Here is a 14,894-nt window from a genome sequence, read left to right as displayed (position 1 = left end):
CTCCAACAGTTTTACTTGAAGTCAGAGAGTATATGAGCCAAGAAGTCCTGGTCCATTTCAATAGCCGCCTATATGTTAGACCACTCCTGTAACTCTTAAAGGGAGTCTAGAGTCCCTTTATGACTGGCTGTTGGGTATATTTGGAAGAGTAGTCCTCAGAGGCCTTGAGCAAAGATATGAAATGAGGGAAAATATCAAAGCAGGCTATACTAGTTAGTTGTAATAGATTTACAGTTGTCATTTTTTATGTTTTCTTGCAGATTATCAGTTAAACAAATACAAAATTTGAGATCAGAATGTATAGGACAGCAAAACCAGATAAAAAAGTAAGTGACTTTTAGAGTTGAAAGTTCCTTGAGATACTAGTTTAGCCTCCTGCATGTTACCGGTAAGGAAACTCAGATTAGTTAAAATAACATATCAATAGCTAGTGGATAATAGGACAAGAACATAATTCTGATTCCTAGTCCAGTTCTAATAAATTATGATAGCTTTGAGCTTGAATTTTATTTTGGCTTTTAATAGGAATGGTTGTTAGCAGGTGGGTTTGCAGATTAATTAGCTTTTTGGATGGTAAATTACCATATGGTTTTTTTATTGACTAATGAGATTATTTAATTTTTAACTAGAATGGAACCCTATGATGACCAAAGTAATATACAAGAGAAAATTCAAAAGGTGAGACTTTTTTTTGAATTTTATTCTATTTTTTATACAGCAGGTTCTTATTAGTTATGTATTTTATACATATAATGTATATATGTCAATCCCAATCTCCCAGTTCATCGCCCCCCCCCCCCCCACCCCATTCCCCCCTTGGTGTCCATATGTTTGTTCTCTACATCTGTGTCTCTATTTCTGCCTTGCATACTGGTTCATCTGTACCATTTTTCTAGATTCCACATACATGCGTTAATACATGATATTTGTTTTTCTCTTTCTGGCTTACTTCACTCTGTATAAGAAAGTCTCTAGGTCCTTCCACGTCTCTACAAATGACCCAATTTCGTTCCTTTTTATGGCTGAGTAATACTCCATTGTATATATGTACCACATCTTCTTTATCCATTCGTCTGTCGATGGGCATTTAGGTTGCTTCCATGACCTGGCTATTGTAAATAGTGCTGCAGTGAACATTGGGATGCATGTGTCTTTTTGAATTATGGTTTTCTCTGAGTATATGCCCAGTAGTGGGATTGCTGGGTCATATGGTAATTCTGTTTTTAGTTTTTTAAGCAACCTCTATACTGTTCTCCATAGTGGCTGTATCAATTTACATTCCCACCAACAGTGCAAGAGGGTTCCCTTTTCTCTACACCCTCTCCAGCACTTATTGTTTATAGATTTTCTGATGATGCCCATTCTGACCGGTGTGAGGTGATACTTCATTGTAGTTTTGATTTGCATTTCTCTAATAATTAGTGGTGTTGAGCAGCTTTTCATGTGCCTCTTGGCCATCTGTCTGTCTTCTTTGGAGAGATGTCTATTTAGGTCTTCTGCCCATTTTTTGATTGGGTTGTTTGTTTTTTTAATATTGAGCTGCATTTTTTAATATTGAGTTGTATATATATTTTGGAGATTAATCCTTTGTCCGTTAATTTGTTTGCAAATATTTTCTCCCATTCTGAGGGTTGTCTTTTCATCTTGTTTATAGTTTCCTTTGCTATGCAAAAGCTTTCACGTTTCATTGGGTCCCATTTGTTTATTTTTGTTTTTATTTCCATTACTCTAGGAGGTGGGTCAAAAAAGATCTTGCTGTGATTTATGTCAAAGAGTGTTCTTCCTCTGTTTTCCTCTAAGAGTTTTATAGTGTCCGGTCTTACGTTTAGGTCTCTAATCCATTTGGAGTTTATTTTTGTGTTTGGTGTTAGGGAGTGTTCTAATTTCATTCTTTTACATGTAGCTGTCCAGTTTTCCCAGCACCGTTTATTGAAGAGACTGTCTTTTCTCCATTGTATATCCTTGCTTCATTTGTCATAGATTAGTTGACTGTAGGTGAGTGGGTTTATCTATGGGCTTTTTATCCTGTTCCATTGATCGATATTTCTATTTTTGTGCCAGTACCATATTGTCTTGATTACTGTAGCTTTGTAGTATAGTCTGAAGTCAGGGAGCCTGATCCTTCCAGCTCCATTTTTCTTTCTCAAGTTTGCTTTGGCTATTCGGAGTCTTTTGTGTTTCCAAACAAATTGTAAACTTTTGTTCTAATTCTGTGAAAAATGCTATTGGTAATTTGATAGGGATTGCATTGAATCTGTCAGTTACTTTGGGTAGTATAGTCATTTTCACAATGTTGATTCTTCCAATCCAAGAACATGGTATATCTCTCCATCTGTTTGTGTCATCTTTGATTTCTTTCATCAGTGTCTTATAGTTCTCTGAGTACAGGTCTTTTACCTTCTAAAGTAGATTTATTCCTAGGTATTTTATTCTTTTTGTTGCAGTGGTGAATGGGATTGTTTCCTTAATTTCTCTTTCTGATCTTTCGTTGTTAGTGTGTAGGAATGCAAGAGATTTCTGTGCATTAATTTTGTATCCTGCAACTTTACCAAGTTCATTGATTAGCTCTAGTAGTTTTCTGGTAGCATCTTTAGGATTTTCTGTGTGCAGTATCATGTCATCTGCAAACAGTGACAGTTTTACTTCTTCTTTTCCAATTTGTATTCCTTTTATTTCTTTTTCTTTTCTGATTGCCGTAGCTAGGACTTCCAAAACTATGTTGAATAATAGTGGCGAGTGTGGACCTCCTTGTCTCGTTCCTGATCTTAGAGGAAGTGCTTTCAGTTTTTCACCATTGAGAATGATGTTTGCTGTGGGTTTGTCATATATGGCCATTATTATGTTGAGGTAGGTTCCCTCTATGCCCACTTTCTGGAGAGTTTTTATCATAAATGGGTGTTGAATTTTGTCAAAAGCTTTTTCTGCATCTGTTGAGATGATCGTATGGTTTAAATTCTTCAATTTGTTGATATGGTGTATCACATTGATTTGTGTATATTGAAGAATCCTTGCATCACTGGGATAAATCCCACTTGATCATGGTGTATATGATCTTTTTAATGTGTTGTTGGATTCTGTTTGCTAGTATTTTGTTGAGGATTTTTACATCTGTGTTCATCAGTGATACTGGTTGGTAACTCTTCTCTAAATGTTTGGTGGAATTCACCTGTGAAGCCATCTGGTCCTGGACTTTTGTTTGTTGGAAGATTTTTAATCACAGTTTCAATTTCATTACCTGTGATTGGTCTGTTCATATTTTCTGTTTCTTCCTGGTGCATTCTTGGAAGGTTGTACCTTTCTAAAAATTTGTCCATTTCTTCTAGGTTGTCCATTTTATTGGCATGGAGTTGGCTTGTAGTAGTTTCTTATGATGCTTTTTATTTCTGCATTGTCCGTTGTAACTTCTCTTTTTTCATTTCTAATTTTATTGATTTGAGTCCTCTCCCTCTTTTTCTTAATGAGTCTGGCTAAAGGTTTATCAATTTTGTTTATCTTCTCAAAGAACCAGCTTTTAGTTTTATTGATCTTTGCTATTGTTTTCTTTGTTTCTATTTCATTTATTTCTGCTCTGATCTTTATGATTTCTTTCCTTCTATTAACTTTTGGTTTTGTTTGTTCTTGTTTCTCTGGTTCCTTTAGGTGTAACGTTAGATTGTTCTTTTGAGATTTTTCTTGTTTCTTGAGGTAGCATTTTATTGCTATAAACTTCCCTCTTAGAACTGCTTTTGCTGCATCCCATAGGTTTTTTTTTTTCTCTCAACATCTTTATTGGAGAATAGTTGCTTTACAATGGTGTGTTAGATTCTGCTTTATAACAGAGTCAGCTATACATATACCTATATCCCCGTATCTCCTCCCTCTTGCGTCTCCCTCCCATTCTCCCTATCCCACCCAATCCCATAGGTTTTGGATTGTCGTATTTTTCTTGTCATTTGCCTTTAGGTATTTTTTGATAATCCTCTTTGACTTCAGTGATCTCTTGGTTATTTAGTAAGGTATTGTTTAATCTCCATATGTTTATGTTTTTTTTTTTTTTTTTTTTTTATGTTGAGGTAGGTTCCCTCTATGCCCACTTTCTGGAGAGTTTTTATCATAAATGGGTGTTGAATTTTGTCAAAAGCTTTTTCTGCATCTATTGAGATGATCATATGGTTTTTTTTCTTCAATTTGTTAATATGGTGTATCACATTGATTGATTTGCGTATATTGAAGAATCCTTGCATCCCTGGGATAAATCCCACTTGATCGTGGTGTATGATCCTTTTAATGTGTTGTTGGATTCTGTTTGCTAGTATTTTGTTGAGGATTTTTGCATCTATATTCATCAGTGATATTGGTCTGTAATTTTCTTTTTTTGTAGTATCTTTGTCTGGTTTTGGTATCAGGGTGATGGTGGCCTCATAGAATGAGTTTGGGAGTGTTCCTTCCTCTGCAATTTTTTGGAAGAGTTTGAGAAGGATAGGTGTTAGCTCTTCTCTAAATGTTTGATAGAATTCACCTGTGAAGCCATCTGGTCCTGGACTTTTGTTTGTTGGAAGATTTTTAATCACAGTTTCAATTTCAGTGCTTGTGATTGGTCTGTTCATATTTTCTGTTTCTTCCTGGTTCAGTCTTGGAAGGTTATACCTTTCTAAAAATTTGTCCATTTCTTCCAGGTTGTCCATTTTATTGGCATAAAGTTGCTTGTAGTAGTCTCTTAGGATGCTTTGTATTTCTGCGGTGTCTGTTGTAACTTCTCCTTTTTCATTTCTGATTTTATTGATTTGAGTCCTCTCCCTCTTTTTCTTGATGAGTCTGGCTAATGGCTTATCAATTTTGTTTATCTTCTCAAAGAACCAACTTTTAGTTTTATTGATCTTTGCTATTGTTTTCTTTGTTTCTATTTCATTTATTTCTGCTCTGATCTTTATGATTTCTTTCCTTCTGCTAACTTTGGGTTTTGTTTGTTCTTCTTTCTCTAGTTTCTTTAGGTGTAAGGTTAGATTGTTTACTTGAGATTTTTCTTGTTTCTTGAGGTAGGCTTGTATAGCTATAAACTTCCCTCTTAGAACCGCTTTTGCTGCATCCCATAGGTTTTGGGTCGTCGTGTTTTCATTGTCATTTGTCTCTAGGTATTTTTTGATTTCCTCTTTGATTTCTTCAGTGATCTCTTGGTTATTTAGTAACGTATTGTTTAGCCTCCATGTGTTTGTCTTTTTTACGTTTTTTTCCCTGTAATTCATTTCTAATCTCATAGCGTTGTGGTCAGAAAAGATGCTTGATATGATTTCAATTTTCTTAAATTTACTGAGGCTTGATTTGTGACCCAAGATGTGATCTATCCTGGAGAATGTTCCGTGTGCACTTGAGAAAAATGTGTAATCTGCTGTTTTTGGATGGAATGTCCTATATATATCAATTAAATCTATCTGGTCTATTGTGTCATTTAAAGCTTCTGTTTCCTTATTTATTTTCATTTTGGATGATCTGTCCATTGGTGTAAGTGAGGTGTTAAAGTCCCCCACTATGATTGTGTTACTGTCAATTTCCTCTTTCATAGCTGTTAGCAGTTGCCTTATGTATTGAGGTGCTCCTATGTTGGGTGCATATATATTTATAATTGTTATATCTTCTTCTTGGATTGATCCCTTGATCATTATGTAGTGTCCTTCCTTGTCTCTTGTAACATTCTTTATTTTAAAGTCTATTTTATCTGATATGAGTATAGCTACTCCAGCTTTCTTTTGATTTCCATTTGCATGGAATATCTTTTTCCATCCCCTCACTTTCAGTCTGTATGTGTCCCTAGGTCTAAAGTGGGTCTCTTGTAGACAGCATATATATGGGTCTTGTTTTTGTATCCATTCAGCCAGTCTGTGTCTTTTGGTTGGGGCATTTAATCCATTCACGTTTAAGGTAATTATCGATATGTATGTTCCTATGACCATTTTCTTAATTGTTTTTGTAGGTCCTCTCTTGTGTTTCCCACTTAGAGAAGTTCCTTTAGCATTTGTTGTAGAGCTGGTTTGGTGGTGCTGAATTCTCTTAGCTTTTGATTTTTCCATCGAATCTGAATGAGATCCTTGCCAGGTAGAGTAATCTTGGTTGTAGTTTCTTCCCTTTCATCACTTTAAGTATATCATGCCACTCCCTTCTGGCTTGTAGAGTTTCTGCTGAGAAGTCAGGTGTTAACCTTATGGGAGTTCTCTTGTATGTTATTTGTTGTTTTTCCCTTGTTGCTTTTAACAATTTTTCTTTGTCTTTAGTTTTTGTTAATTTCATTACTTTGTGTCTTGGCATGTTTCTTCTTGGGTTTATCCCGCCTGGGACTCTGCGCTTCCTGGACTTAGGTGGCTATTTCCTTTCCCATGTTAGGGAAGTTTTCAACTATAATCTCCAAATATTTTCTCTGGTCCTTTCTCTCTCTCTTCCCCTTCTGGGACCCCTATAATGCGAATGTTGGTGTGTTTAATGTTGTTCCAGAGGTCTCTTAGGCTGTCTTTATTTCTTTTAATTCTTTTTTCTTTACCCTGTTCTGTGGCAGTGATTTCCACCATTTTGTCTTCCGGGTCACTTATCCATTCTTCTGCCTCAGTTATTCTGCTATTGATTCCTTCTAGTGTAGTTTTCTTTTCAGTTATTGTATTGTTCATCTCTGTTTGTTTGTTCTTTAATTCTTCTAGGTGTTTGCTCTTTAATTATTTCAGGTCTTTGTTAAACATTTCTTGCATCTTCTCGATCTTTGCTTCCATTCTTTTTCCGAGGTCCTGGATCATCTTCACTGTCATTATTCTGAATTATTTTTCTGGAAGGTTGCCTATCTCCACTTCATTTAGTTGTTTTTCTGGGGTTTTATCTTGTTCCTTCATCTGGTACGTAGTCGTCTGCTGTTTCATTTTTGTCTGTCTTTCTGTGAATGTGGTTTTCGTTTCACAGGCTGCAGGATTATAGTTCTTTTTGCTTCTGCTGTCTGCCCTCTGGTGGGTGAGGCTACCTAAGAGGCTTGTGGAAGCTTCCTGATGGGAGGGACTGGTCAAGACAACTTTTGAAGGGAGAAATTTAATCTTTCTTTTGTGTTATGCAGTGTTTACTTACTTAATTGAACTCGTATATCTCTCTTTGTAACAGTGTTTTTGTTTTTCTTTTTTTTACTCATTATAAGTGATATATGTATAAAAGTATTAACAGGGTGCCTTTAAAACACTTGAATATAATGGAAAAATTAGCTTATAATCTATCAGACTAAATATATACAAAAGCAGTTTTAAATTAACCAGTTTAAATTTGGTTAATTTAAAATCTTTCATGCCAGCAGGGAAAATCCAGCTTGATTCCAACTTAATCAGTAATATTTATCTAAATAAAATACATTACGTGAAGGCAGATGGTAAATATGGAAGAAAGATGAGAAGTCATGTTGAGGCTGACATGGCAGTAGAGAGGAATCTGGCAGATATAAATGATCTGAGGCTTTCAGAGGTTGGCTTTAACAAATGTGGGTAGGAGTGTTTTCTTAGGCCTTTGTGTTTGGATGAAATCTCTCTCAAGGTCTTTGTTCTGATTCTATGGTCACAAAGCTGCTTTGGGGTATTAATTTGGCTTTTTAGGCACTTTGTCACTGGAAAAGGTGAGTGCCCTCCTCAGGAAGTAATTATTCATTAATTCAGTGAATATTTATTGATCACCTGCCATTTGCTAGGCATTCTTCTAGATATTATGGACTAGAGCACTGAAGAAGACAGGCAGAGTCACTTCCTTTATGGAGCTTCCAGTTTAGTGAATATGAATATTCCTATTCCTGAATGTAGTATCTTTGATTGTAGGCTTAATAGGTTAGGTTGGTATGAAACCCATTAAGAGTTTTCATAGCAGTCTCTCTTGAGTTTGGGTAATGTTCAGTTTTCCCTGAGTCCATTCAACTTTGAGCCATTGAGAAGGTAAACTTCTAGATTTGAAAAATCTGAGAACCAGATCCTGGATCTTTGTAGGTTCACCAAGGAAATGCCATCCTATGAGATCTTTAGATGCCCAGCCAATGAGTCTTCCTTTGGGGAAACAACTTTACTTTGTACTGTGAGAAGACACAGACAGTAACACAAATATAATTAGTGTGTTTCCCCTCCTCTTTCCCGCTTACGTAAATTCTTTTGAGGCATAACATACATATAAAAACGTGCCAAAATCGTTAAGTGTGAAGCTTGACAAAATTCACAAAGTGGACACATCGATGTAACCAGCATCCAGTTAAAGAAACAAAATGTTACCTTCACCCCAGGAGCATTGAGCCCCCTTTCATTCACAACCATTTCCTTCCAAGGGTAAACACTATCCTCACTTCTTTTTTTGTTTGTTTTTTGAAAATTGTTTTATTTTATTTTATTTATTTTTGGCTGTATTGGGTCCTCATTGCTGCATGCAGGCTTTCTCTAGTTGCGGTGAGCAGGGGCTACTCTTCGTTGTGATGCGTGGGCATGGGCTTCTCATTGCGATGTCTTCTCTAGTTGTGGAGCATGGGCTCTAGGCACGCAGGCTTCAGTAGCTGTGGCTTGCGGCCTCCAGAGTGCAAGCTTAGTAGTTGTGGCGCACAGGCTTAGTTGCTCCGCGGCATGTGGGATCTTCCCGGACTAGGGATCGAATCCGTGTCTCCTGCATTGGCAGGCAGATTCTTAACCACTGCACCACCAGGGAAGCCCTATCCTCACTTCTTATGCTAAAGATTAGTTTTGCCCGTTCTTGAACTTTGTGTAAATGAGGAGTGTATAGAATATATTCTTTTGTGTTTGACTTCTTTCACTCATGCTGTTTTATCCATGCTGTTGTATGTGTTCATTCTCATTGCTGTATAATGTTCTATTTTATGATTATAGGAAAGTATACTTTTTATTCAAGGTAGTTCTTCTGGTTGATTGCAGTTTTTGAGTATTACAAATAGGAGTGCTGTGAACATTCTTGTATGTGAATTTAATAAACCTAGGTTAATATATGGTTTTCAGCATTTTAACTTTTTGAAACTTCAATGACTCTTAAAATTGATGTGTAGTGTTTTCTTTTTCTCCTGAAAATCTTTTATTTTCCCTGATGGCATGTCAGAATAGAGGAAATGCTAATTGCATCTCCGTAGTATAAGGTTTCTTAGATACGTTTTGCAAATCATAGTGGGCTAGATTCTCCTGAGAAATTCTTTAGTTTTAAAGTGCCCTTGAAAGTAATATCAGTGCTTTTAGACTGTTAAAGTAGTTAGTTTTCTTACCAGAAGCCATTCCAGGAATACCTAATTTGTTCCTAGGAATGAACATATATTTGTATTTTACATATCTTTATGTATAGATTATATATAGACTTTAATAATTTGTCTCTGTTTTCGAAGGTTCGGTCTTTGTGGGCTTCAGTGAATGAAACACTCATGGTTTTGGAAAAAGAGAGAGAAGTTGTTAGTTCAGTCCTTAGTGTTGTTAACCAATATACTTTAGATGGAACTAATGTTGCTATCAATATTCCAAGGCTCTTACTTGACAAAATTGAGAAACAAATGTGTCAGGTAAGCATTCGATAATTAAGGGAGCTTTGAGAAAACTCCCTTCACATAATTTTTTTATATATTGTATAGTGTTTTTCTCACAATGTTTATCTACTGTTTTCGGAATTTACCTTTGTGAATATATCTGGTAAATCTTTCATAAAGAGGGGTACTGTTGAACATGTTTATATTCACATCTATCAACCTTTATTCATTGTCCGTACCTTGTACGGCACTACATCATATAGTGTAGAGAGTAGAAGGTACTTAGTAGGAAGATGATTTGATACCTAGTTCTTTATAAATTCTCAAAGAGAGCACCGATGATCTCCTGAATGCTAAATTTCTTTATAAAAACTCTTCTATTCTCTCGTTTTTCTTTCATCTTGATGCTATTAAGTGTTTTAAGGTTTTTTCTTCCTTTAGGTTTTGTGACCTCAGTGTCTTTGCCTTCCTGTGGTGTTTCAGACTGCTGTCTCCAGTTTTCCACTGGTTCCTTTTTCTCTAACTTTTAAATGAACATGTTCCCCATGGTTCCTTTAATGCCCCCTTTTCTTTCCCACATTATAAATCCATCTGTATTTTCTTACCCAATTCCATGGCTTCATCAGCCTCCTATACAATAATATTACCAGATTGGTATTTCCAGTCTCTCCCCTTCAACCCAAACTACATCAAATTATTTCCACTTGCTTATGGGACATTTCCATCTGAATAGCCTACGTTTTTTTTTCTTAGTAAACTTAAAATTTTTTGAGCATCTCCTATGTGCCAGGTATTATTATAGTGAAGGGGATATAAAGATAAAATATTGTTGTGACCCTGAAGAGTTTTCACTTTAATAGGTAACATGTCAGGCACTTCAAATTCAGAGTACATAAAAATCAGGATCTATAAATTCAGATTCCTACAGGGGCTAGGCAGGTAATACTATATAAATGAAGTACGCTAATTATGTGTAACAATAGGGGTAAAGTAGGAAATGATGAGATCTTTGGGGAACTAATTTTGTGTGAAATCTGTGATTTTTAAAAATATTAGCAACTAATTCAGATGATTTTAAAACATTGGAACTGTGCAGGCCAAATAAACATGTCTAAGTTTGGAATCAACCTTTAGGGGTCCTTTAATTTGCAACTTTTGGTAAAACATGAATTCATGATCTTTCTCCAAACCTGATCTTTCTCCTCAGTCTTTATTTTGCTTTCCATTTATTTGTATTTCTTTTATTCTAGTTTCAGCTTTTTTTGCATGATATAAAAATGTAGCATGGTGTGTTAATTCTTCCACAGTAGTTTTCTTTGGGCCAGAATTATTTACATAGTTTTATTTTTGGGTAGCCATTTGTTCTTTTTTTCCCCTCTTTTTTAAGGTAACCTTTTTATATAATAGTGAAAAATGTAAATATATATTTGTAGCATTTTATTATGTTAACAATCTATAGTTCACCACTTTTTTTTTTCAGTTGCACATAGGAAATGTTTATGAGGCTGGAAAATTGAATCTCTTAACAGTTATTCAGTTATTAAATGAAGTCTTGAAAGTAATGAAATATGAACATTGTCAGGCTAACCAAGCAAGACTGACAATAGACCTTCACTTCCTTGAAAAAGAGACCAAAGTTCAGAGAGAAAGATTGTCAGATCTGAAGCATATGAGGTACACTAGAAAGCTCTTCTGTTATTTCATTGGGGTAGGAGTATGGTGGTTTTGATAATTTCTCAGCACAATTCTTGTTTATTTAACAACTCAGTAGCTTTGGCAAACAAGTGTGAAAATTTTACTTGTACTCAAAAACCTTGTCACCAACTTCTAGAGAGACACATGAAGTAGCAAGGAAAATTAATTTAGTTTTCTTTTGTCTGGAGTATATTATTTGCCCTGAGTGATAATTCTTTATCAGATAATTCTGACTTTTCTCTAGCTTTTCTTTTGTAGGGTCTACTAATAAAACTAGGTTTCAGAAAAATTGTTTGTATTGAGCAGGGTGACCGGGAGGTATGAGTTCTCTTTAGAAATGGATAGAGAGTAGGAGTAGAATTTCAGCTTGAGTTCAGAACCAGGAAAAAATTGTATGGTGTTGGCCAAAAAGTTCGTTTGGGTAACATCTTAGGGAAAAACCCGAACGAACTTTTTGGCCAACCCAATATTTTTAAAGATAAATGGAGTATAGATGTATGATTGCTATTTGGTGTTAAAAGGAAAGAAGGTATTTTAGATTCTGAACTATCAGTGGGAGAGTTTATGCAATTTAGGTGTGCTGTATTGGTTGAACTTTCAGTTATACTTTCTGCCCTTTCTCTACAAACAATAGTATTCTTACTTCAACGCTTTTTCTCAGTGCTTCTTTTTATATATTCATGTTTTGAATGAAGTTCTTTTTTATGCCGTTACAGGTATAAAATAAAAGAAGATCTCACAACTATAAGACATTCTATTGTTGAAAAACAAGAAGAATGGCATAAAAATTGGGAAGAATTTCTTGGCCTGTCTCCTTTCAGTCTAATTAAAGGTTGGACTCCAGTAAGTAATATTGACTTGACTTTTGGAGAGTAGTTTAATCTCTTGCAAACTCTTGATTTATCATGTTACAAATGACCTGGAAATGCTATATGTGTGTATGCTTGTCATCTTTGCATCTGAGCCTAAAGTTCAAATATTTTGGTTTCTGTGATTTTTCTAAATACATATTAGAATGTTCATTAAGCTGCTGTTGTGATATAGTTAATATTTTTAGATTCAGTGGATTGTATTAAAAAGAAAATGAGATCGGGGAGAAACTGGAGCTGAGGCTCAAGTCACCCGTGGGGGCCGAGCCTGCCATCTACCCGTGGCCGCTGCCGGTCTACGACAAACCCCACGATGCTGCTCATGAAATCATCGAGACCGTCGGGCTCAAAGATTTGGAAAGACATAGTTTAACAGAAAAGGAATGCGTGAAGGAGAAATGGAATTCTCTTGCCTGAATTTCTGCAGACAGAAATAAAGAATCAGTTATGTGAATTGGAAACCAAATTACATAAAGAAGAATTATCAGAGGAGGGCTACCTGGCTAAAGTCAAATCCCTTTAAAATAAAGATTTGTCCTTGGAGAACGGAGCTCATGCTTTCAGTCGAGAAGTGAATGGATGTCTAGGAAACGGGAGCCAGACAAGTGGTGAGGGCCGCAGAGTGGAAATAGCAGAGAAAAACAAATCCCCCAGACCTGTATCCAAACTTTGCATGCCCAGGAGAAGCAAGTCCGATGGAGAAACAAAATCTGAAGTCTCATGTAGCCCCAGGATTACAAGGCAAACTACCAGGCAGACCACCATCACATCTCATTTCACAAGGGGCCCTGCCAAACGGAAGCCTGAGGAAGAACCTAAAAAAAGCAAAATCAGATGATTCTGTCGGTGAAGAAGAAAAAGACCAGGAGGAAAAGAGACGTAGAGTTACATCCAGAGAACAAGTTGCTGGACCGCTCCCTGCAGAAGAACCGGGAGGAGTAAGACCAGGAACACACGTGGAAGAAGAAGAAAGAGTTGGTAAAGTAAAGCCTGGTCACCTCCAGGAAGAAAAGAGACTCAGAAGTCAAACCGAAGGACTAACACCTAAACAGAAATCTAAGGAGGAGCCAGACAGAGATGCGAGGCCTGGAGGAGCTCAGGCTGAAATGAATGAAGGAGAAGACAAAGACGAAAAGAGGCACAGAAGTGAACCCAAAGATCTAGCTAGCAAACAGAGACCAGAAGAAAAAGAACCTGAAAGAGTAAAACCACAAGTTTCTGATGAGAAAGATGAGGAAGAAAAGGTAACAAACGCACATGGTAAACACAACAGCTCGACATGGTAAAGTTGCCCGTCAGAACGAAGGGACCTGGACCATCCTCTGGGGGTGTGTGCATGCCCGGAGATGCAGAACATGAACACTCAGTCCCCTGTGCAATCTAACAGCTCTAGTCCACATGTCTCACCCCAAACCCAGGAAACTAAACCTACTAGAGCAGGAAGCAAAAATATGGTAGGACTCCTCGGAATGGCTTAGCCTTTGACCAAAGACCAAGCCCCACAATCCCTATGAACACATTGAGAATTTAGTTTGTTGCAAAGCGCTGCTCTGATCTTCACAACTATGGCGGGAGGTGGTGGTGGGGGGAGTCTCCGTGGGACACACCCGGACTAGAAGTCCGAGTGGCATTTAATAAGTGACTTAAACAAGGACAATGTGCAATCCCCTTTTAATACTTCTGATCTCGGTGAAGAGCAAGTCTCACTTTGTTGCCAGTGCATCTCAAACCTTTCCCTGCAGTTGGTTCATCTTTCAACAAAGACAACAGGGTTTAGGTCCCGAGTTTTTGGCTGATAACAGTAAGGATTACAATTTAAAAAAAAAAAAAAGAAAGAAATTGAGACATTCCTCTTTATTTTAGGTACTATTACATTTAAGGCATAGTTGGAGGGCAAAGTAGCCCTCTTGTTCCTAGTATCATACTCCTTAGTTTAAAAATAGTTACAGGATAATTTGTATGTTTGCTAATTCTTTCTTCGTGGGAAAAAAATATCATCCATTCATAGATTTACTTAGTATTGTTACTGTGGTACTGAGTAAAGTGTGTATATTTCAAAATAACAAATTCTGTGTTTTAAGGCTGTGGATCTTTTACCACCTATGTCTCCCCTTTCGTTTGATCCTGCCTCAGAAGAAGCATATGCGAAGAGTATTCTTTTGCAGTACCCTGCTTCACTTCCAGGTTGGTTATTTATTTTTTTCTCTTTTAAACTTCCCTCTCATTAATATTTCTCACTATGATAATAGTTCTTTTATAAACTTTCATGTTTTTTTTCCCAGTTATTTACTGTGGTGAAATGCACATAGCATTTCAGTCATATGAGCCTCAGTTAACATGAGGCTTTTTGTGTTTCCTTTCTTTCAGTTGCAGTTTTTTACTTTGCACAATGTTTTCAAGGTTTATCCAAGTTGTAGCATGTATCGATACTTCATTACTTTGTTCGAATACATTCTGTTGTATGATTGAATCGAATTTTGTTGATCTATTCGTCCTTTGATGGACATTTGGGTAATTTCCACCATTTGGCTATTATGAGTAATGCTGCTATAAATATTCGTTTACAAGTTTTGTGTAGAAGCCCACAATTTTTTAACATGAAAGAATAGTACAGTAATTACCTGAATACTTAACTTGCTTGTTTCAACAGTTGAGATTTTTGCTTTAAATGTGTATGTTTGTTTGCTAAACCATGTAAGTCTGAGACCTTAACACTTCACTCTAAGTGTTTCAGCATGCATTCCCATGAAAATAAGGACTTTTTCCTCTTTAATTACCATACTAATATTACACCTAAAATTAATAATTATCTCATTCAGTTTCCTCAAATATCATACCATTATCACACC

At 36.3% G+C, this 14,894-nt stretch overlaps 1 protein-coding gene and 1 long non-coding RNA gene across 6 annotated transcripts in view; both read left to right on the top strand.

Moving 5' to 3' along the window:
* HAUS6 (HAUS augmin like complex subunit 6) overlaps nucleotides 1-14,894 on the top strand; it is a 47,464-nt gene that overhangs the window by 11,131 nt on the left and 21,439 nt on the right. For 4 of the 5 annotated variants that reach the window (XM_082468027.1, XM_082468029.1, XM_082468030.1 and 1 more), the window contains 6 exons: nucleotides 261-326; nucleotides 630-678; nucleotides 9,347-9,517; nucleotides 10,962-11,155; nucleotides 11,893-12,019; nucleotides 14,127-14,229. In XM_082468027.1, coding sequence (XP_082324153.1) covers nucleotides 261-326; nucleotides 630-678; nucleotides 9,347-9,517; nucleotides 10,962-11,155; nucleotides 11,893-12,019; nucleotides 14,127-14,229 — 710 coding nt within the window. The remainder of the gene's footprint in view (nucleotides 1-260; nucleotides 327-629; nucleotides 679-9,346; nucleotides 9,518-10,961; nucleotides 11,156-11,892; nucleotides 12,020-14,126; nucleotides 14,230-14,894) is intronic. The other variant, XM_082468028.1, reaches the window with a different exon arrangement.
* Nucleotides 12,026-13,920, top strand: LOC309663717. The gene is made up of 2 exons (XR_014265422.1): nucleotides 12,026-12,384; nucleotides 12,907-13,920. It is a non-coding gene; the product is annotated as an uncharacterized lncRNA (long non-coding RNA).

Source organism: Balaenoptera physalus, assembly GCF_965194825.1.
Source record: "Balaenoptera physalus genome assembly, chromosome: 7".
Lineage (NCBI taxonomy): Eukaryota > Metazoa > Chordata > Mammalia > Artiodactyla > Balaenopteridae > Balaenoptera > Balaenoptera physalus.
The sequence above is the reverse complement of the archived record's forward strand: the minus strand, read 5'-3'. Positions and strand labels throughout refer to the sequence as shown.